This window comes from Lygodium microphyllum, chromosome 25 (assembly GCF_053477565.2).
Source record: "Lygodium microphyllum isolate KBCC chromosome 25, Lygodium_microphyllum_v1.1.10, whole genome shotgun sequence".
In the NCBI taxonomy this organism is placed as follows: domain Eukaryota; kingdom Viridiplantae; phylum Streptophyta; class Polypodiopsida; order Schizaeales; family Lygodiaceae; genus Lygodium; species Lygodium microphyllum.
In genome coordinates this window covers 72030886-72055079 of record NC_141159.1, presented here as the reverse complement: position 1 = coordinate 72055079, position 24194 = coordinate 72030886, and the positions used below count along the sequence as shown (strand labels likewise).

At 41.2% G+C, this 24194-nt stretch overlaps 1 protein-coding gene across 1 annotated transcript; it reads left to right on the top strand.

Annotated features, from left to right (window-relative positions):
• The first annotated feature begins 1814 nt into the window (after positions 1-1814).
• LOC148014371 (hsp70-Hsp90 organizing protein-like) lies at positions 1815-19815 on the top strand. The gene is made up of 9 exons (XM_087666230.1): positions 1815-1970; positions 16829-17758; positions 17883-18171; positions 18261-18346; positions 18654-18824; positions 18925-18977; positions 19096-19162; positions 19274-19333; positions 19501-19815. Exons 2-9 carry the CDS (start codon positions 16859-16861, stop codon positions 19612-19614), a joined length of 1740 nt encoding a protein of 579 aa, XP_087522356.1. The 5' UTR covers positions 1815-1970; positions 16829-16858; the 3' UTR covers positions 19615-19815.
• Positions 19816-24194: the final 4379 nt, after the last annotated feature.

Sequence of the window (24194 nt, the reverse complement as noted above, 5' to 3'; positions counted from 1 at the left end):
TTATTGACCCATCAAGATGATATTGTAGCTCATAAAAGGAGTTACATTCTCTTATTAAGACCATATTGTCATTCATTATTGATCTTTAAATCATTATGCTACCAGCGTAAGGGTTACATGTGTTACTCAATCAGTTGAGACAAATATATGGAACAATCACTAATTACAATGATTGTGAAACATTGTCTTCGAATAACTATTGCAAAAAGACAACATTCTAAAGACAAATATATGGAACAATCACTAATTACAATGATTGTGAAACATTGTCTTCGAAGAAATATTGCAAAAAGACAACATTCTAAAGATATGCAGAGCTTGGTTGCCATGAGCTTGATTGAAAAGAAAGTTCATGATTAATATTTGGGTTTCCAAAACCAGATAATAATGATTTCAACATCACATATCCCCAAGGTCCTTGCCATTGCATTCTAAGCAAGAGCTAAGGATAACTACATAGAGTGCCAATAGACACTTGAATGAAGAGGCTTGTTAGGAAGAAATATTTGCTGCTATGGCAACATGGGAACCAATGGGCTTTGGTTGTAATGAAAACCCTAAGATGGGGAAGAAATTTCTGCGAGTCTAAAGCAATGGACATTGTAAGGTAATGGAAGAGTCGAACCCAAGAAAGATTGGACTCTCTACCCTTGAAGAAGTAGGTAGTACACACTATTTTTTAATAAAAGTATTTTTTTCCCAAAAGGATTGTTTGCAATTGTTTTTATATATGTGCCTAAAGAACATTCAAAGGAACCTTGTTTAATGGGCTAATTATGAAAGCTATGTTTATATGTTCACATGGTGTGATAGTATGTCCTGCTTAGATAACTAAAGTTGATTTGGGTGTTAGAAAGTAGGTGGGTGTTAACTCAACAAGTGTCTTACAGTTGGGTGGACTTGATTGCTTGAGTAACTTTCTAATGATAAGTGTTAAACTAGCAATTATGTTAGCTCATCAAAACCTAGGATCAATTTGTTTTAGGGAAAAAAGGTGGTAGAGGATCAGTCCTTAAGATCGTGAAAGTAGTTGCTACCTTCCATGAATGAAGTGTGAGTGGATCCATATTTTGTATTACTACATTGGCCTAAAGGATACAACGTTATTAGAGCTAAAATTGCATTGGATGACCAATGTCATTCTCGAGTTTGATTTAGACCTTTAAGCTACATGTAAGGTGGTTTTGAAAAGTCTGGATGGCTCCTTTTAGCTAAAGGTGGATCTATTGTGAAGTTCGAACATATTTCTCACAAAGGTAGTGCCAATTGGCATGTTAAAACCAATTGGTGATGGGTATACTGCCACTTGTTATCCCTTATGTTTGTAATGGCATATTTGCAAATAACAAATATAAATATGAGTGGAAGCGTGCCAATCTATTGGTACAATGTTTTGGCAAGAAAAGCCAATTGCTTCTTGACACTTGTAGCTATAGCATTTTTGGGATACTGATCCTGACTTGTCTACAAGGGAGCATGTTCTACCAAGTTGTCATGGGCCTGCCCCCATGCATGACAATTGAGAATGAGCAAGGAACAACTGATGCTTTCAACTATGGCAACCAGCAATTGGATTGGCCTTTCTCCACTCGAGCTCACTCCAAAATAAAGCAAACGACAACATGGCCCAATGAGAAATTATGCAAAGCAATTGCCAATACCAAGCCTCGACAAAATGCACAGCGACAGCGTGTGACAAGGTCCTAACACTATGCCAGGTCTCCGAACCTCACGTCTGGGGTTTTGGTCCGAGGTGGGCACGAGGCTTGCGAAACCTCAGGAACAATCTAGAACAAAACTCTCTGGAGATCACTCCAGGATTGAAAAAAAAGGATTGCCTAAAGAGAGCGGTCACTCTTCCAGGGGAAGAAGCAGGGAGAAGAGGAAAATTTGCGCGTATTTGCTTCAACCCAGGCGTCCGTCTCGTTCCGCGCCGGCGCTACCGCCATCGCCTTCCATCTTTCTTGCCGGTAAGCTTCCCGCGTCTCCCTTCTGTGGTCTCTTGGTTCATTCCCTTGCCTTGTTTGATTGCTGGTAGATCTATGGGGGGACTCTTTCAAAGCCGTATTTGACATCTTGTGCGCGCGCGCGCGTGCGCGAGAGAGAGAGAGAGAGAGAGAGAGAGAGAGAGAGAGAGAGAGAGAGAGAGAGAGAGAGAGAGAGAGAGAGAGAGAGAGAGAGAGAGAGAGAGAGAGAGAGAGAGAGAGAGAGAGAGAGAGAGAGAGAGAGGTTCAAACAAAAAGAGTCGCCACCTCCTTGCTGTTTACGCGGCCTTTGTATATCCTGACCATCTCCCTGAGCTTGGTCTTGCACCTGAACTGCATCAGGATCTAGTTTGGTCGCAGAGATAGTAGGTCAGACATTGTCAAATAGCAGCTCTTGGAAGCCGTTGGGAATTGTTGGCCCTATATTGTAAATCTCTTGACTGATCATGTGAGAAGAGTTGCTCTAGCAAGAGCAAGTAAGCTCTTTTTATAATGCATGAATGCAATTGTGATTCTTCATAAAAGCGTAGTGGGCATAGGAGCTTGGCACTTGTTGTAGCGGATAGTCTCTTGAGGTTCTTGATACATGGGGGGCTCTTCTAGCCCTCTAACCCTTTACATAAGGAAATTACAAATACATTTGTGGAATCATGATAGCGGAATAGTCTCTTGAGGTCCTTGATACATGGGGGCTCTCTAGCCCTCTAATCCTTTATATAAGGAAATTACAAATACATTTGTGGAATCATTATTGCGGACTCACTTATAGTGTGTAAAGAATATGCCATTTAATAAATCTAAATTTTGATTTAAAGTGTTTAAGATGGAAGGAATTGCCAATAGCTTTTCAGCTATCATTCATTGAAATTTGTTGATAAAGAAAATTACTTATGCTTCTTTGACATGGACTTTTCTAGCTATATTAGTGGGATGAACGTCAATGGTAGTGATCTTTGCTTTATTTGACCTTAGATCATACTTGAAAAAGAGTAATTGTCAATAAATTTAGTGGCGGTAGGGCTGAAAATTTTCTTGTTTTAGTTGATATCCTTTTCTTTTGGCAATAGTAGAAAACCTTGAATTGAATGCACTCTATCCATGGTTTGCAATAGTTTGAAGCCTTGAGTTGAACAAGGGAAATGATTCCTTTGTTGAGCTGTTAGGATAATGAACAACTATGGTTAAAGAGTTTAGTGGAACATTAGTTGAACATTTGTTGTTTAGAGTTTTCATGTATACAAGGAAAGTATTTGAGGCACAAAAAAATATACTCATTCAACCCACACGACATTAAAGCAATTTTGATGGTGCTTCTCTACATGGTTTTTTTTCCCCTTACAATTTAAACTTTGCACAATAGATATCAAGGTTGTGGTTTGAAATTTTTTTCATATTTGCTGACACTACTTTAAGAAAACTTTTATTTTTCTTGGTATTGTCAACCTTAGCTCTCGATAAAGTGCATGCTATCGAAGGTTGTTGCCAGTCATTGTTGAATTAAGTTACAATTTTAGGTTTATGGCCGTTTCCCTCATTGTGAGGCACATTGTTTGAAATTGGGGTGGGATGTATGAGTTAAGTTGTTGATTTTGGCATTCGCGTCACGATCTAGTAAGTGCAAGTTTTTTTTGCCACCTATGTCTTGTGGTGGTGGTGCTTCATTTTTAATAATTTGATAGGCATAAAGTAGAATCTTAAATTGGCCTAGGAAATGTTATGCCAGTGTAGTTACCATTGCCTTGAGATGATTTGCATTGTATGAGAAAGTAAGTTGAGCATACTAAAGTTTTAAACTAGGCGAGAACTTTTCCAAAAGGGTTAGTAGTCATAGGGCTATAGATGGCTGAATATAAAACTTTCAAGGATGTTTAAAAAGGATGTGATAAAGATACTTGGTGAACTAGGCTATTGAAAAGTATTACACTCTTGGCTTTAAGTTGTGTTAAAGTGGTAATAGTGTATCCTTGATTAAGAAAAGACTACTTTTCTTATGAAGTTTTCTTTATTTACTGAATTTCTCAAACAATGATGGAAAAGAATGAGGTGGAGGTTTTCATCCTAGTCAGCTTTGCCTATATAGAACCTAGTTTTAAAAAAATATCATATTAAAGGACAATTTGATTCCATGTGCAAAGTTGGGCCAACTATAATCTTCAAGGACCAAAGTTTCAAGTTAGTTGTTTCCTATGTTTCAAAAATACATGGACATTTCTAATGTTTATTGTAGGATGTGCCAAAGTGAGGTATCTAAGTCTTCTAGGTAGAGAAAGGGCTATAGACTAGCTAGGAAAATGCTATGTAGAGTTTTTAGTAGGTAAAAGAACAGCTCTTTATATCCCTTATCATATCACTCTCAAGTGGGACCTTGAGATTGAAAGGGATACAAGGGTCTCCTATAGTCCATCGAGAGTGCTGTATCCAATTAAGAGAAGCATAACTAGGAGATTGAAAGGGATATGAGATATTTTATAGACCATTGAAAGTGCTACATCCAATTAAGAGAACGTACCTAGGAGATTGAAAGGGATATGGGGGTCTCTTATAGAACATTGAGAGTGCTATATCCAATTAAGAGAAGCATACCTAGGAGTCATGGTATGGATCTGAAAGGCTCCTAAGCCCTACTAATTTTTTGAAGGTGATGGTAGGTGGTTTTGCCTTCTCTTTTGTTTTCTATTGGGAATGTGTCGTGTGTGGCTCTTAATTTTCACATAAGAGAATTAAGATGCTCAACCACATTGCATACCTATGGTTGCCAAGAACTTACCAAGAAGAAAGGAAAGACGCATGGTGACTAGTTACTTGCTTGAGATGTAGAGACTAGTTTGTCACAAATATTTGTGAAAGGGCTTGGTGTTGCACAATGCATAGCTTTTCATATAGACAGTTGTTCAACTAGGTTTTCACTCTTTCAAGTGCCCAAATGAAACCAATCTCAATTGAACATTAATCACAATGAATCACTATTTTTGGATTGACAATCATTGTTTTCCATTCCCAAGTTTTGTCCCCATGCCTATTCCATGTGACTACATAGTCATATGTGATGGTAATTCATAGCTGTCCCCCATCTCTTGTCTATGTCCCCTATTTAACCTTCCCATGGAACTAATTGGAATGAAAGGTTAGTAGAAACATAATCTTGCAAGCACAATGAACCAAACAAATAGTTAACACTTGATAGCTCATAAGGATAGAGCTAGGATTTTCTTAAACTAAGTAGATGCCATGTGATAAAATGTGCTGGCCCTAGTTCCCCTTGTGGTATTTCTCTATAAGTGACGATGAGATTTTGATGTGTAGTGCAAAAGTCAATGTTGATTTGATAATGGTTTCAAGCTAGTGTTTGCTAGTGACTATTAGTTTGAATACCACTTTTGTCAACTAGAGTTAGTACATTTGATTTATTATCTTGCAAATCCCAATATAAAGCAATAAATTAGTCCCTCATTTGGCCAAGGACTATAGAAGTGGGAAATGCCTTGACATGCTCGTTAGAGGTGCTGCTTGAAACTTTGAAATGACTTGAGAAATCTAGAAATGTGTTTTCTTGTGGTAGTATTTTTCCTCATTTGAAATAGTGCCACATGGTATTTCTATGTAGATACGATTATCCTTGTTGTTTTAGAATGCCTTCTCTTAGCTTGGATGTAGCTTAGAATGGTAATAGAAAACAAAAACATGGGTTGACGAATACTAAAGAGTAAGATGAAGGTGATAAAAAGCTTAGATTAATGAAGAGTTTGAATATATGAACAACCTTGCATACATTGTAGGATATAGTTCTAGTGAGGACGTGGTGTGAAACTAACTTTTCTCCTTGGCAAGGGTGGTAATAATTTAAGTACTCACTAATTACAGCACGCAATAAAATTTAAATAAATTGAAATGCAAATGTTACCACGTGATCTTGGTCAATGGATGCCCTATTAGTTCCAAAATTGGTGCCCCTCGCGGCATTTGTTTAACTTGTATTGCTAAAGGTTAAAGTACAATGAGATCTAGGTTGGCCTCTTTTAATCTTTTGCTGTCCATAACAACCAGCTAACCTTCATACCAATTTGCCCCTTGGTTTGCTTGGGGATTGGCCTTCAATTTCCTCTTTGGATTGCAAATTCAATCCCAAACTTAACGTTGTTTGGCCGACCTCTTAAAATTCTTTGAAATCTTCAAATTTCAATTGCTGAATTTCCAATATTAAGCCTTGAATTTTGAGCATGCTTTTTGAGATGGTTGGTGAACCCCAATTTTTACTGCAAATTAGAGTCCACAGAAGTATATGCTTTGTTGTCCACCTTCTAAGATTGGAATTTGCTATATATGGTTGAGAAGGAGAGAGAAAGTCGAGAGGAATTTTTAATTTTTGTTGTAAGAAAGTGTTAGAACCACCCATTGTTTGTTGTGAAACAACATTAAGTATTGTTGCCCGATAGCTTGGAGCTCTCCTTGTTGGAGTTGGTTGTAGAAGAAGCTCTCTCGGCTGGCTAGAGATGACCAATGTAAGAGTGCAAGAGAAGAGAAACACAAACATAGAGAGAGAAAAGGAGAAGAGAGAAGACAACATGAATGGAAGAGAAGTTTGTATTGAGTATGAAAAGGATGTTAAATACAATGATGGATTGACTAATTCTTGCATGTAGCCCAAAGGACCAATGAGGGCACATATCAAGTTGGAAAATGATGGCAGCATCGAAGATGGTGACAGTGATGGTGACAGAGAATGTAGCCAATAGCCCTAACAAAGAAGAATGCCAAACCCCAAGTGTGCACATTGTTATGGGAGTACTAGATTGTGCTCGAGAGATTGGACTAGATTGAAGATTTGTTTCAAGAATTCTGATTTCAACATAATCCCACGTAGGGGCATAAGGTACAATGATAACTTAACAAGATACGGAAAATCCTACCCTTGAAGTTGGTTAGAGGGGGAATATCTATGATCACCTTGACTTTAGAAAAGTCCATGGCTATCCCATTCTTTGACACGACACACCCTAAGATACAACCATGCTTCACCCAAAACTAACACTTTAAGGGGTTCAATGAGAGACTGTATTGCCTACACCATTCAAAAACTGTTCGGAGCTTTTACAAGTGCTCTTTCCAATTGGTGTGGGCACATAGGTCATCGACAAAGACTTCCAACCATTTCTTGAGCATGTTCTTGAAAATGGCACGCGTGAGGTGCTAGAAGGTAGCAAGAGAATTAGTCACTCAAAATGGCATGACTACCCCCTCGGGACCGTAGGTATAGACAATAGGACTTGATAGGATATGAAGGATCCCACAACCTGGGACTGTAGGTATGGGTACAAGATATTAGAATTACAAGATTTCCCCCGATGGGGATGAACAAGGTTACTAGACAAGATCTCGTACTACGAGATTACAAGGTGATAAGACAATAGGAGTATAACGAAAGGCAAGACAAGACTAGATACCTTGACTAGATAAGAACTAGAATTGGAACTCAAAGTTACTTACTTGGAGGTTTCGAGTCCTTGAGCACCCAAGACTGACATTGGCAAGATTGAGGAGCTTTATGGTGAGCCCCTTCTTTTACAGGCGTTGAAGGGTAGTTAAAGATCTAGAATGTTCCATGATGGCATTATCAATGATGCAGGCAATGACATGGCGTATCTTCCAAAAGATTCTATGATGACATGGCAAGGGTGGGTTTGCATGGTTGACTCGAGAATGTCTTGTTAAGGGTGCGCTTGCATGGGGTGTGGATTTGCATGACATGAGCAAGAATTAATTTGTACACTTGATCATGGCATGTTCGTGATATTACCCCCTCCTCCATCGACGAGTTTCATGAGGAGCGGTTTGGTGGTTTGGTCCAAATTTCCTTGGATTTCTCTTGTGGAATTCTTTAACTTTGAGAGGTGCTCTTTGGAGATATTTTGTAGGTTTCCAAGTGCAATCATTGGGTCATATCCTTTCTAGTAAACAAGGTATTTCAATTGATCTCGGGAGATCCTCGAGTCTAAGATATACTTGATCTCAAATTCCTTATGATCTTCAATTTGGGTAGGTGGTGGGGGATTAGAGATTGCGTGCTCTTTGATTATAGCTGTACTAAAAGTATTTGCCAATGCTAGTCTCGGAAGCTCAAGGAGTCGAGACCTCAAAGTAAGTAACTTCGAGTTCTAGTTCTAGTTCTTGTCTAGTTATGGTATCTAGTTTTGTCTTGTCTTTCATTATACTTTTGTTATCTTGTCACTTTGTAATCTTGTAGTATGAGATCTTGTGTAGTATTGTCTTGTATCTTCATCCCGATTGAGGGAGATCTTGTAATTTTGATATTTTGTATCCATACTTACAGTTCCGGGTCGCAGGATCTTTCATATCCTATTGAGTCATGTTGTCTACCTATGGTCTTGGGATGTGGGATTTTCCTTATCTTGTTAAGTTATCATTGTACCTTGTGTCCCTACATGGGATTATGTTGAAATCAGAATTCTTGTAACAAATCTTGTATCTAGTCTAGTCTCTCGAGCACTGTCTAGTACTCCCATAATAGGTTGGTAAGACTGAGGAGCTCTTTGGCAAGCCCCTCTTTTAATAGGTGTTAGAGGGTGGCTAAAGATCTTTTAGAATGTTCCATGATGACATTATCAATGATGTAGGCAATGACATGCCATAGCTTCTAGAAGGTTCTATGATGACATGGTAAGGGCCGGTTTGCATGGTTGACTCCAGGATGTCTTGTTAAGGGTGTGCTCGCATGGGGCGTGGATTGATATGACATGAGTAAGAATTAATCCGTACACTTGATCATGGCATGTTCGTGACACACATGTAGAGGAAAAAGAAGAATGAATGATTCGTGCCAAAGTGGGACCAACTATATATATTTGAAATGCCTCAAAATTGGTTGAGTTGCTAGTTGAGCCCCTAAATGTGGCAATTGGCCATTTGCAAAAAATGCAAAAAATATTGACATGGTAGGGAAAATGCCGATATGGGCGAATAGGGCAAATTGTAGTTTGGTGGGGATGCATGGATAGAGTTGCTTCCTTTGTCAAAGCACATGGTAGACACGTCAAAGCTTCTAATAGCCTTGTTTGACTGAGACTGAGGCTCACAGACTTGATACTTGCTTAGATAGGTCATATCACTCTCTCCTTTCTCTCAACCTCCACAAGCCAATAGTTGACCTTGCACTAGCCTCTAATAGCCTTTCCTTCACTTGCATGGGTAAGTTTTGCCCAGTGGTATCCGTCTAATTAGATTTCTTAGTCATGTAATTATTTTTAAGAATTCATAATTTTGAAATTTAACTTCAGTCCTCGTTCTTGCCGAGTAAATTAAATGTGCTTATCCACAATTAAATTGGCTTGTACATTTTGACTTGCAAGTGAGCTTGAGTATTGATTACCCTTAGAATTGGACATTAATTAATTGATTAATGTCTAGCTCCTAATGTCACCGGTGACAATTAAATCCTAATTAAATACCCTAGGCCCATAGTTGCCAGGAAATATGTTTCTTATAGGTAGGAAATGTTAGAAATGACCAATGCATTTTTGAAATGCAGGAAATGACCAAATTGGAATTTTGGTCCTTGAAGATTACAGTGGGCCTAGCTTTGCACATGGAATGAAATTACCCTTTTCTGCCTAGTCAAAGTTGGCAGAGAGATGGATTTGAAGTTTGAACATGGTTAATAACAATTTCTATGATTCATGTGATACGTCACATAGTCCATGGGCTCATTTTGAAGTCCTATAGAGGCATGGATTATTATTGGTTGATTGTAGTTTATATGTTCAAGTAGTTTTTAATCTATGGCATTATGCTTCTTTTATATTTATGAAACTTGCATGATGAATCATGATATATGGTATACTGTGTACGGTATATTGTGTATGTAAATTGTTGGTCTACCGATTGTTCATTTAGATTTTTTATACAATGTTGAACCATGTGCAATGTGTTTTGTTGTGGCCCATGGGACCTAAAGTACATTTATGTGCTTAAAAAATTTAGATAGTTTTTATCTTGAATGAAACTTGTTTCTTATGTTTCATACTCTAATTTATTACAATTTTTGTCTTTGCTGTCTACTGGCCTCTTGGGGTCCTAGCCTATCATTGTGATCTCATTGACTTGCACAACACATGCACTTCATGTTTGCACAATTTATTAATATAACTAAATCAACTGCTAAACAAAACATTAAAAATGCACATCCTTGTGATAGACTTCTCCCTTGAAATCCTTGTTGTTGCTTTGATTGCATTGCAATTTGTCAAAAGCATCTGATGCCACTGCCAGAAATACATGTTGGCATCATAGTCAAATAACATGCACCTCTATTGCTTAACCATGCTTGTGTCCTTATATGTTTGAATTTCCAGCGGCTTAAACTGGTTACACTCCATACACATGAATAAGAAAAGTGTGTGTGTGTGGAGAGAGAGAGAGAGAGAGAGAGAGAGAGAGAGAGAGAGAGAGAGAGAGAGAGAGAACACATTCAAACACATGACAAACTGCACTTGTCATCAGTTCACATGCAATGGATAGACAGCTGATCACAAAATGACTGCTGTAGAATCCGATCGAACATAGCCAAGAAATAAACAATCCCAAAGTTTACAGCCAATGGATAGTGGAAAAGGCCTGAAAGCCTCAGCTTGCACAGACAAGGAAATGTAGAAAATATAGGGTCAGCTCAGAAAGAGGCAGGCTGATGAAGTAATAAACACAACAAACCCATTGAAAGTAGGCCATGTGCTGCCCTGTAGAGGTTAGGCAGTGGAAAACACAGGCAGTGTGAGCATTTGATGCTGCAGGTCAAGCATAAAAGACTGCAGAAAAGCAGAACGCTGACTGTAATGAGCAAAACATTGATGTTAGAAAGCTGAAAACGGGCTGCTTTTGGGCAGCAGCAGGGCGCCTAGGACTCTAGAAGGCAACAGCTTGGAGGTGGTGAATCAGCAATGGACCAGCGTGAGGGCAGAACCTGCAATAGCAGAAAACAACACCATAGGATCAAACATAGACATTTGATTCCATGTCAGAAGCGGGTGTGGCAATGGAAGTGTAAGAATTTGCAACAATAGGTTGCACAATACGAGAGAAGAGAGATTGCATAGAAGAAAACATTGCAGAGACACATGCAGCAATTGAATATGGTAGTATCGGCAGCAGTTCCCTCTCTCCAATAGGATCTAAAGATGTTAAGAGTATGTTGATGTGAAAAAGAATGTGGAGGTATCGCTAGGGTTTGCACTGAGGAAACGCAGAGTGTACGACTGTGACAGAAGCACAACGAGACAAACACGGATACAGAAAGCAAAACTCAAAACTCAAACACAAATAGAAGAAGGGATAGAAAAAACACAACTGTGAAGTGAATGAATGTTGTAAATGAATGTAAGAGTATACAGTGTGCCCAAGGGTAGAGCAGTATGTAGGAGAGCGACATCCATTGGAGGTGGATCTCAAGTGTTGTTGTGACTACCAGTCGGTGACGGAATGAGAAAAACTCCAAACATTGATCACCAGAGTGTGAGGAGACTGAGGCGATTGTAGAGGACGATGTTGGATGATATGGGCGAAGCATCAAAACATAGCAATAGAAGGCCGAGGTAAAACGCTGCAATAGAACGCCGCAATAAAATGCAACAATAAATAGCCACACGTGTGTGGACTCATGGCTGAAATTTGCACACAAGGGTGAGAAACTTACATAGATGGGATTAAGGTTGAATGGGTACAGCTTGTCTATTTATAGATGAGGATGGACCCTCCCAAATTAGGGTTTTATTATATCTTGAACCGCTTCTCGTTTTATGGGTTTCATTAAATTAAGCTTGTTTTGGGGTTGTTTAACTGGCTAATTAGCATGGAATGAATTTCTTAGCTCAACATCCCCTCTTAGGTCCAAAACAGGGTGAGAAAGAAAGGCCAATCCATTTTTCTCAAGGCGTCCCATCCCAAAGTAGCCAAGGTATTGGATAAAGGATGCACGATGGTTGCTCGGTGGCCTACTAAGACTACAAAGGTGATGATTATCTTATCAAGGGAGTCTAAATAGTCATCCTAGAGAGGACAAAATATTGAACAAAGGTGCACGTTAGTTGCCCAATGGCCTACCTAGCCCTACAAAGGCGGATGGAAGTATGATGAACATTGATTGGGATTTGTTTTTGTTTGTTTTAAAAAGTGAGAGATGGTTTGCGGTCATTTGAGGAGAAGATGGGAGAATGAGAAGTGATGGTTAGGTCCAAACCATCACAAAACAGACAAGCTATCCATCCACTTGAGGATGTCGATGAGGAGGGAATGGTGAGGAAGTAATGGCGGTGTGGTGGATAAAATGTCGGTGGAAACAACTTAGGATTCATCTAGTAGTGCTCTGCACAATGGGTATGTTATATGCTATGAAATGCTCATGCAGCAGGTACCATTGGAATAGTGTTCCTCGTGGAGAAAAATTTCAATTGTCCAAGTGACCTAGCACAAAGAAGATGAAATCGTGCAATGCAAGGATGAAGGTACAACAGGGGGGAAGGCTAATGTCAAAGGCAAGTGCCAAAACTTGTAGAATATCTAGAAGGGTAGAAACCCCCTGTCAACCTAGAATGGTGACGTCGAAGGAGGAAAAGGAGCCAAATGTAGATTTTCATGTGGTGCCGAAAACCATGATGAGAAGAAGCATCTTGATTGTAAAAGCGAGGTAGAAGTCACCGACGTGATAGCATTAAGAGAGATGTTGTACAATCTGTGCCTCAGGAGGGGAAGCCTCCATGCTAGTAGAAAAGCAAAACTTCTAGGAAGATGAAACTATGAATGGAACAATGTGCATTCTATGTCTCGAGCCAAGGTAGAACGAGACAAACTTGTATGCTAGCCTTGCGCCGAAAACAAAGTCTGCAAAAAAGAGAATGATTTGTAATCACAGAGGTTAGTAGTGAGATGCTCTAAAAAGAAAAACAAAGCCAAAATGAAAATTGAACAAAATGAAGAAGTGTAATAATGTAAATGTGTGTGTGTGTGTGTGTGTGTGTGTGTGTAAATGTAGGGAAAGACTTGAAAATGAAAGGCCAAGTGTGTGGCCACCATTGCATACTGCGAGGTCGGAAAGAAAGCCTAGAAGGTGTTGGAGTTTCTAGGAATGGATGCATAAAGTGAAATAGAATCAGTGCTAGCAGACCAATTAGTCAATCTCTCAGGAATAGAGTAGGATTGCCGCTGAGGCTGTTTGTGTGTCACATGTCTAGCAGTTGTGGGGATTGAAGGAGAAGATGGGGCAATAGCGCGAGGCGTAGCCACACTAGACTGTATAGTTGTAGTAGTTTGTTGCGGTTTTCTTGGAGGAAGATCTTGGGCCTTGGTACAATAGTCCTTGTCCACATGGCTTGACATTTGGCAGTGTGTGCAAAACCTATTTTTCTTAGGAATTTGTTGCCAAAGGGGTTGTGCTTCTTTGTTTCCGTTGGAGAAAGTGGTGTCACCCTTGTTTTGGCTTGCCTTCGCATCTTGCAAGTTCTTGCCATTGTTGGTTTTCCCTTTCAAAGAAAAGGCAATAAACCCGTGCCTCTCTGAATAGATGTAAGTGGAGGATTTTTTGTGCACTTGATCATGTAGCCTCGCTTAATGCAACAATTGACACTCAAAACTCCTAGAAGGTCGGCAATCTAGGCAGTGAGATAAATGTGCTACATAAAATTGAAGTATTTGTCAGGCAACTTGTTCAAGAACACGGCCTGATCATCATTTGAGTTTGGAGAGCCAGTAGTGGCAAACTCGGCTAATAACCTTTAGTATTCGGCCAACTTGACTTTTAAATCATCCCCTTTCTTAATGGAAAATTCTTGAAGCTCAAAGTCGATGTTTATATGCTGAGTACGATCTTTGGCTGCATAGCGGTCGATGAGATGACTCCAACGTTTCGATGCAAGAGGGAAGTGCTGTAATTGAGAGTGAAACTCAGGAAGTAAACCTTGCATTAGCTTGACATTGGTTGTGGCATTGTGAGCTCTCCATAGACGGATGTAATTAGGGTGGCCTAGTTGAGGGTCGCACACAGGCTAAAGACCAACAACAAGGTTCCAAAGACCTTGGGACTCAAGCACTTGCTATATACAGTTTCACCAAGTAGTGACATTTGACTCGTTGAAAGGAGTCTTGTCCATGAAGGTATTCTTGGCCGAGGCAACAGGAGTGGTAGGGCTCAAAGAAGGTGGGTATTGTGGCGGAAAGGAGTACACTTGGGAATGGGTTTCATAGTGCCCAATAGGCATTCGAGAAGTATGCACAGTGGATCCAAATGTATGCATGGGATGACTAGGTATGGGCATTGTCATTGTAGGAGAACCCTTTGCTGGAGGGATAGGGACACGTGGAGCAAAGGATGAAAATCCCTGTGTAGGAGTGACCCATGGAAACTGTGATGACGCACCATAAGAAGAGTATGGAAATCCTTGTGTAGGAGTGACCCATGGAAGTATGACGATGCACCATAAGCAAAGGATGGAAATCCTTGCATCTGAGAGGTCATGGTGTGTATGTAGCTGGGGGTAGTGAGGGGAATGCCCATCACGGCCATCCTAGGTGGAAAAGATGTGCCTACATGAGGAAAGGTAGAGGGAATGGCTTGTGGAAAAGGATAGGTGACAGTGTTAAGAGGTGGAATGCTCCCTAATGGGGCAACGTGATGTGAATATGAAATAGAGAATGAGAATGTGCTAGGAGCGGAGACAGAAGGTCCAACTCCTAGTGTGGTAGAGGTGGATGTAGAATGTAAGCCTAGGTTTTGGAATGAGGGTGGTATGCCTTCAAGAGATGAGGGTGGGATGGGAGGCAGAGAAGAAGAGTAATTGACTTGCTCAAATGAAATAGAAGATATAGGTATACCTGATGATGAATGTTTGCTTCATGAGCCCCCTCTATTAAGATTTACATAAATTTGACCATTCGGATCTTGTACACCTAAAGGCAAAATAGGAGAGGGTTTTGATTCGAATGACTCAAAAGGGTTGTACAAACTTGGTACAAGGCTTGGCCAAGATGATGAAGATGTATCACGAGTCGTCCCAAATGCCATATTGCCTCCATGATTAGAAAGGTGGCCAGCCTTACCAACCGGTCTGGAAGCAGTAGTGAAACTGGAAGAAGGGATGGCTTTAGGTGCGTATTTGTTGCGTAGGTATTCCTCAAACCCCTCCTCTATGAGGTTAATGAAATCTGGAATATTCGGCATGGGTGTAAATATAGAGGGTGATGGTGAGGGTGAATATGGAGTGTGGTCTTCCTCGTCGAGTCCATAATACCTCCTCAAGGCATCCAACGATAAGACATCATGGGGTCATGAGAAGGTGTTTGTGACATTATGATTTGGTTACGAGTCATATTGTGCGCCTCGTGCAAAGACCAGCACTCCACAATATCCGTAGGATACTCTTAATAAGAGCACTAGCTTTGATACCATGTGAAGAAGATTGTGGAGACCCTACTAGGGTTTGCATTGAGGAAACATAGAGTGTAGGACCATGACAAAAGCACAACAAGACAAACATAGACATAGAAAAGCAAAACTCAAACCCAAAATGCAGAAGTCAAAACTCAAACATAGATACTCAAACACAAATGGAAGAAGGGATAGAAAGAACATAACCCTGAAGTGAATGAATGCTGTAAATGAATGTAAGAGTATATAGTGTGCCCAAGGGTAGAGTTGTGTGTTGGAGAGTGACGTCCGCTGGAGATGGATCCCAAGTGCTGTGATCGCCAGTCTGGGTGACAGAGTGAGAGAAACGCCAGTCAAGGTGACGGAGTGAGAGAAACACCAAATGCTGATTACTAGAGTGTGAGGAGATTGAGGCAACTGCAGAGGATGATGCTTGATGATGTGGGGGGAAGTAGTAGAACGTAGGAGTAGAACACCATTGTAAAGTGCTGTAGTAGAATGTGGCAATAAAACACCGTAGTAAAACGCAGTAGTAAAATGAGGTGATGGCAACAGTCGTGAAGGTTGGATAGGTATGTGTGTGTGAACTGATGGTTGAAATCTGCACTCAAGGGTGAGAAACCTGCATAGATTGGATTAAGTTTGAATGGGGGCAGCTTATCTATTTATAGATGAAGATGGATCCTCCCAAATTAGGGTTTCATTGAACTCTCTTGAACCACTCCTCGTTTTAGGGTTTTCATTAAATCAAGCTTGTTTTGGGGCTGTTTTAGTGGCTAATCAGCATGGAATGCATTTCTTAGCTCAACAATTCACGATGATGAAGATGACTCCAACTCACTCTCCTCATCATCCCCCTTTGTCATTGGCAAATTTGTAGTTGAATATGATGACTACAAAAAAATCAGCAATTGCCATATATGGAGAGGGAGGAGAGACATAAGGGGATCCCTATGTAGTATGGAAGAAACTGTGGGGTGACTTGCAGTAACGGCAGGAATGGGGTATGTGCGTCTATGGAGTTGCTCTAGAGCCACCCCTTAAGCATTGAGCATCTAACATCCTTAAGGAATATTGACAATACAATATCCACACCAAATGGCCATTGTAATCTGTTTACCGTCTTGGAAGTTGAGGTAGAAAAAGATGCTTCAACACATCCATGTTGAGAACTCAAAGAAATACCTTTAATGTTGCAAACAAATGAGTTACATTAGGTCGAAGGCGGCTGTGTACCAAACAATAGTCCACTAGGTTGTTACGATGGCCATATACCTTCAAAATGCAAGGTCTTTAGCTCCACATGTTATTGTCCATCCAAAAATGTCAAAGGATGCTACAGCCTGAAGTGTTGTGCAGGTCAAAAGTGAGACTGTGGAGTCCTTTTCTTTTTCTGATACTTATGATTTGTAACATGCAGGTTTTCTAATATTCATCAGCCACTGAAGGTATGGCAGATGAAGCAAAGGCAAAAGGGAATGCAGCTTTTGCAGCTGGGAAATTTGAAGAGGCAATTAAGCATTTTTCTGAAGCTATAAGTCTGTCTCCTGATAATCATGTTTTATACTCGAATCGCTCAGCTTCATATGCATCTCTCCACAAATATGAAGAAGCGTTAGAGGATGCCAAGAAAACAGTTGAGCTGAAGCCTGACTGGGCAAAAGGTTATAGCAGACTAGGAGCTGCTTATATTGGGCTGGGTAAGCATGATGATGCGGTGTCAGCATACAAGAAGGGATTGGAGTACGAACCAAACAATGAGGCCCTTAAATCAGGGTTATCTGATGCTCAAGCTGCTAAGTCTAAACCACGTGGATTTCCTGGGAGTTCCCCATTTGGCGACCTTTTCTCAGGGCCTGATGTTTGGGTAAAGATATCTACAGATCCCAGGACAAAAATGTTTCTACAGCAGCCTGATTTTGTTCAAATGCTTCAAGATGTTCAGAAAAATCCAGGGCACCTGAGTTTGTACTTGAAGGATCCAAGGATGATGCAGGTTTTAGGGGTTCTACTTGGTGTAAATATACAAACTCCTTCAAGGGAGGACATGGAAAATGGTACATTTGATGAAAGTCCAAAGAAATCATCTTCAGCTTCAGCTTCTGCTTCCAGTAAAGCACGAGAACCAGAACCAGAGCCAGAGCCTGAACCGATGGAAATATCAGATGCTGAAAAAGAGAAAAAAACACGCAAGGCAGAGGCTCTGAAAGAGAAGGAAGCTGGTAATGCTGCCTATAAGAAAAAAGATTTTGATACTGCTATAGCACACTACACAAATGCGATGGAGTTGGATGATGAGGACATTTCATACATTACTAACAGAGCAGCTGTATACCTTGAAATGGGAAAGGTCAGTTGTTATATGGGCTATTTCTACTACATGCAAGGGTGTTGGGTGTCTGTGAGTGGTGTACTTTGGAACATTGTATTTGAAGTGCTGGTCTCACTTGTGTGTCTTGTGTTCGTGCCAACAGTATGATGAATGCATCAGTGATTGTGATAACGCTGTAGAAAGAGGGCGGGAGTTACATTCTGATTACAAGATGATAGCTAAGGCCTTAACAAGAAAAGGAACAGCATATGTGAAGCAGGCAAATAGCTCAAAGGATTATGATGTTGCTATTGAAGCATTCAATAAGGCCCTAACTGAGCATAGGAATCCAGATACCTTGAAGAAGTTAAATGAAGCAGAAAGAGTGAAAAAAGAGCTTGAACAGAAAGAGTATTTTGATCCTACAATAGCAGATCAGGAGCGGGAGCTGGGTATGCTGCATTACTTGACAAGCTATTAGATATTTTATGTGAACATAAATTTTTCAGATGAGCTGACTGAAAGTACCATATTGTGGCAGGTAATGAGTGTTTCAAAGCTCAACAATACCCCGAGGCTGTGAAACATTACACAGAGTCCATAAAAAGGAATCCAAATGATGCAAAGGTGATTCATACCTTCCTTGTTGAAGAAGTTTGGGTACTCTGTGGTAGTCAGTGAGAATACTGGGAATAGCTACTATACTGCCCAGCATACTTGTTTACCAGCTCCTCTGCTTGGTGCTTTTGATATGCGGTCTTTTTGAGACCGTAAATTTCTATGGGTTTTGCTAGCACGTTTTTGTGGTTTGGTGCACCCCTTGCATATTGAGAACACTCCTGTTGGATGCATTGCACCTGTGCACTCTGTATGTTCATGTGCATGCTATATAGTGGTGAGCGATGAACCTTGGTGGTGCATTTTCCATTCACAGGTCTATAGTAACAGAGCAGCTTGCTACACTAAGCTTGGTGCACTACCTGAAGGACTGAAGGATGCTAACAGATGTCTTGAGCTGGACCCTACTTTTGTGAGAGGCTATGCTCGAAAGGGCGCTATCCAATTTTTCATGAAAGAATATCATAAGGCCTTGGAAACTTATCAGGTTAGTCATGGTGCCTAGAGGATTTTCCTGTGGTTTGTAGTTTTGTTTCTTTTTGACTTATAGTGATTGAAGGTGTGGATGCTTCTGTTTTGATTTACAGGCAGGTCTTAAGTATGAGGAAAACAACCAAGAACTGCTGGAGGGTGTTAGAAAGTATGCACGTACTCTCATAAACGAAATACTGTCTGGAGTCTGGCATGTGAAGCTAGTTTTTCTTGTTTGGCTGCTCTTGTCCTGTGGTCACGTACTGAAGAGTGTTACTGTGTGACAGATGCTTTGCTCAAATTGATGCTGCCAATAGAGGGGCAGTAAGTGAAGAGGAACTGAAGGAGAGACAGGTAATATATAGTTCTTTTTGAACCTTGAAATTAACATTCTTGCCGCTTCTGGCTATTTTTAAAGTTATGAACAAGTTCATGATGTTGAAATTGGGCTTCATGCTGTGCCAGGCGAAAGCAATGCAAGATCCAGAAATTCAGAGTATACTTTCAGATCCGGTCATGCGGCAGGTACTTATCTTGTTGGTTGGAGTTGGGTACATGTGTATTTGTAAGCGGCAAGGGGTTGTATGCACATGCATATGTAGACAAAGATCATGCAAGCGTGCACACATGAAGGGGGATGGAGGGGGGTAGTGAGGAGCAGGAGAGATCTAATGGTGCAATATTTTTTGCAGGTGTTAACGGACTTCCAAGAGAATCCTAAAGCAGCCCAAGAACATACAAAAAATCCTATGGTCATGAGTAAATTGCAGAAGCTCATGGCTGCTGGTATCATCCAAGTACGATAACCTGAGGATGTGCTCGTATCTGATTCAGTTGGCTATGCTCCATGCAATGAGTTTCTTGTGTGAATTTTTGTCAAGTCTGAGAGTGAAATGGCCTATGTGAGGGATATTGCTATTAGTGCAAGTTGTTTGTTTGTGTAACCTGCTACAGAACTTTCGAATGAGCAACTAGTTATGTCGCAGAAAATTGCGTCTGCAGTTCCATTTTTTGGAGAGAAGGATCTTTGTTTTGTACTGAGTGAAATGGTAAATGAATATTTCATTGTTGGGCTTAGATCTCTCCAACAGCTTCTTACCTGCCTTTTTTTAGTTGGATATACTCTTTGTGTGTCTGGCCCTAACTTAAGATCAAGTTTTTCTGCATGCACCCTTCTTGTTAGGTCAGCTCACATCCATTCTCTCCATGGTTTACCTTTCTGTCTCTCCCCCCCTCTCTTGCTCTGTGCATGCTCCCGAGTGTAAGTTCAAAAGCTTTTTTTAGGAGGGTCCTCTGGTAGGCCAGAACTTTGTACATCCTTTTAAGTGAAGCTTCTCTCTATTTGTACATGATGGAAGGTACTTGGACTCCAGCTCTTACAGTGGAAAATGCATCATTGTCATCATCATGTCTGTCCATGCTTGTGCAAGTGTTTTAATGTGGAAAATAATATATTATCAGATTTCTGTGCAACTGGTTTAATGCTGAAAATAGTAAGCTATCAGATATTTAGGTCCTTACAAGAAGATTTCAAGTGTTGACAAAGCTGCATAGGTTTGATTTAATGGAGGTTTACAGCTTTTAGAAGAATCTTCTTACAAATAACATTTCAAAGCTTAACAGAGTCTTTAAGCTTCGAAAGCACTAGCTGATGAGTGTGCTTCGACTCTAGGGAACTTAATCACACACCAACAGAACCTGTCCAAATGATCAGCGAGGCTAATAAAAATCCAGCCCTTGCATTTGAATAACTGATTTTTATAGCACGACATCTTTTGGATGGCTGCACCCTTGATAATGTGCAATACTTCAAAAATGAGTGGAGATGTCCCTCCTTTATACAACTGAGTTCTTCAAGCAGGCCTGGATTTTTTTCCCAAAGTCCCCTTATGTGATTGCACGACCCAGAAAGTGGAAATTATCATTCTTCTAGTCTTAATATGTAAGATTTTGGATGTTTTTTCAGAATCCATTTGCAAGCAGAGGGTAGTTTGTCTTTTTGAGACTCAAGGATCCAAATGTGCTTATTGCAGAGCCTTTCTAACTGCGAAAATGTAGCCTTTTTCCCTCATCAGGACTACAACCAACAATACTGCCACAACACTCCAACTCTTATGAAAATGTATTCTCTTCCCCTCATCAGTACCACAACCAACAATATTACGACGCCTACTCTCCCCCTCATTAGTACAACAACTGGCAGCACCAACACTCACATATTTCTCTCCACCTTTTAGCTATCTGAAGTACCAACTCTCTCTCTCTCTCTCTCTCTCTCTCTCTCTCTCTCTTGTATGTTGGGAATCCATCATGGACATCTCCCTTTGCCCAATAACATCTCCCCTTGCCTCCTCCCCCCTCTCTATCCTCCTCTTTTTCTTAGTCCAAACTTTGCCATTAATTGTCCCTCCTTTGTCTATCTCTTTGATAATGTATTAGTAATCTCCTTAACTTCAACTCACCAATTGAACTAATGTGCTCATTTTTGATAATATTATAATGATACACAAGCGATGTCACATACATTTACACGTCTCTCCAATGATGCACTAGTACTCTCTCAACTTAATCTCACTAATTGATGTTAGTGGTTCAATTGTGCATGCACAAGTGATGCCACACACACACACACACACACACACACACACACACACACACACACACACACACACACACAGAGCGAGGGCCCAAGAGTTGGCGCCCTGTAGAGTGTGGCCCTGATTGGCTTAATCTGTCAATTCGCGTATCAAGTAGAAGAAAGCATTTGCCCATGCTGGAGTAGACACATCTCTCCACTTGCATGAGGCAGCATTTGACCACCCAAGAGTGGCCGCAAACCTCAACTTGCGTGAGGTGCGCTTGAAAGACACCTCTCTCCTTGAAATAGGTTGGGCGTTGTATGCTCGAGGTTGATGAGGAAATTGTCGTCTTGCGAAGGTGGTACTTCTTGCGTGTAAAGCGCGATTGGAAAGGGGGATGGCCGTTCTTTTATGCTCATGGCTATGCAAGTTTTCCACTGCTTTTTTGGCAGCTTGAACCGTAGCCTTTTGTTTATACTCCTGGCGAAAGGAGTTCTTTATCCTTCGGATCTTCATCCTTTTCTTGTGCGATGGGGATACAGGATAAGTGGCCTTTCGTTTATCCTCTTGGTACAAGGAGCTTGCTAGATAACCATCATATGCATGGAAAATGCCCATTTCTTTAGTCTCATGCGGCAAGGAGCCCCTCCTCTTCTTACTACTTATCCCCCCTCGACCATCTCCTTCTTATCCTCATTATCCATCTTATACCACCTATCAGAAACCTCACGGTTTGTCTTCCTCATCAGCCAAACATGCCTTTACTGGTAAGAGTTGTTTTAATGGGTCACACTTCACTATTGGGTCCAATCTAATGAGACATGTTCTTGCCTCCCAGAACATATGGGATATTGTGCAGGGGTTGGAACTCCAACCTGATTCTGCAATTGTCCTATACGAGGTCATCCACTCATGGAACTTCGACTGTATAAGTAACAACATTGTCCTTTTCTTGATCCTCTTGGAAAAGGGAATATTTGCAAATCTCATCGTGGAAAATGGCTGTTTGTTTATTCTTCTGGCTCCAGGAGTCCTCAATGATATGAATGTTAGGCATGGCCGTTTGTTTATCCTCCCGGCTCAAGGAGTCTTCACAGGAATCACCCTGATGGTTGTTCGTTCGTTTATCCTCCCGGCACAAGGAGTCTTCACAGATATCATCTTGGAACGTTGCCATTCGTTTATCCTCCCGACTCTAGGAGTCTTTATAGGGCACGCAGTCATGCGGGGACTGGGACTCCTCTACCTTGTCCACCATATTGCCCTCTTCAAGGATCACTCCTTTTGGTAATGGATCCGACCCGGAGGTCGCCTTTTCTTTAGCACAGTCTTCTATCAAAACTCCATCAAACATAAAACCAGGCCCATCGGCCACTTGTAAGCACACTATAGGTTGTATGGCCACGGGTTCCTTTATGCTCGCCCGTGCCTTCACGAGTTCTTCATCCTGCTCCTCTGTATTTGAATCTGACCCTGAGGTCGCTTGTTCATCCTCATATTCTTCGATGAGCACTCCATCCACCATATAACTAGGCACATTGGCCCCTGATAAGCCCAATGGATGCGTGTTAGCCACGGTTTCATTTATACTCGTCCATGCCACCACGAGTTCTTCATAGTGCTTGTCTGCATTTGGCCCATAGGCTCCTTTTGGTTCTACCTCATATGTGGTCGTTCGTTTAGGCTCTCGGCTCCAGGAGATTTCAAAGTTATCATCGTGAGAAATGGCCATTCGTTTATCCTCCCGACACAAGGAGTCTTCACAGGGATCACCCTGATGTGTGTCCATTCGTTTATTCTCTCGGTACCAGGAGTCCTTACAGGGATCACCCTGATAGTTGTTCATTTGTTTATCCTCACGACACCAGGAGTCTTCATAGATCTCATCATCTAGGTAACATTGGCCTGACTCTTCATAAAAAATGGCCCTGTCTTCTTCTGATTCATTGTCTTCTCTCCAGTATCTCTTCTGGTCCACTAGAATATCTACATTTGTTTTCGGATCTTTGGTTTCTGACTCGCCACTATCTGACCCTACCATGGCCCTCGGCAGCTTACTAATAACTTGGTCACGCGAGTTCGAATTTGACTCCATGCCATACTGAGGTTCACCAACCCGCGAGCTCGAACCCGGCTCCGAACCCGGCTCCGTCTAGCCCCTTTTTCCATTCAGGGCCTTCGCCCATAGCAGCCTAACCTTCGCCATGGTGGTCTTCTATGAGACGGTATAGACCGAACCCCTACGTTCAACATCTTCATCCTCCTCTTCATCTTCTATCTCTGCTTCTTCCTCTTCCTCCTCTGCTTCATCATTTGCATTCTGCTCTTCATCTTCTTCTTCGTCATCCGACTCTGCAAAGTCGCCTTCATCATCGCTACTTGACTCCTCAGAGTCATCTTCATTCTCACTTGGCTCCTCAGAGTCATCTTCATCCTCATAAGACTTCGTAGAGTCATCACTATACTCACCGGAACAATCGTCGCTCGAGCTTGGACTGGGCTCTTGGTGACTTCGTTTGGCTTCTGGCCTCGTATAGGTAGTTGGGGTCGACATGGCCACCCACCGTGGGGTTGGACGTGGCACATTTTCCTTCTGAAGCTTTGGCGTTGGCAAGCCACCCATCGCAGCATCTGCACCAAAGTCCCTAGCGATCCCTCTCTTCAAGGTGCTTTCAAGATATAGGGTATCCTCGTCACCCACTCTCACAAGATACTCACAATATTGCATAATACCTGTGTTCAGCATTTCCACTTCTTTCTGGCACAACTCTAGGTCACTGTAGACCTCCTCCATGTGCCAGTCCAGC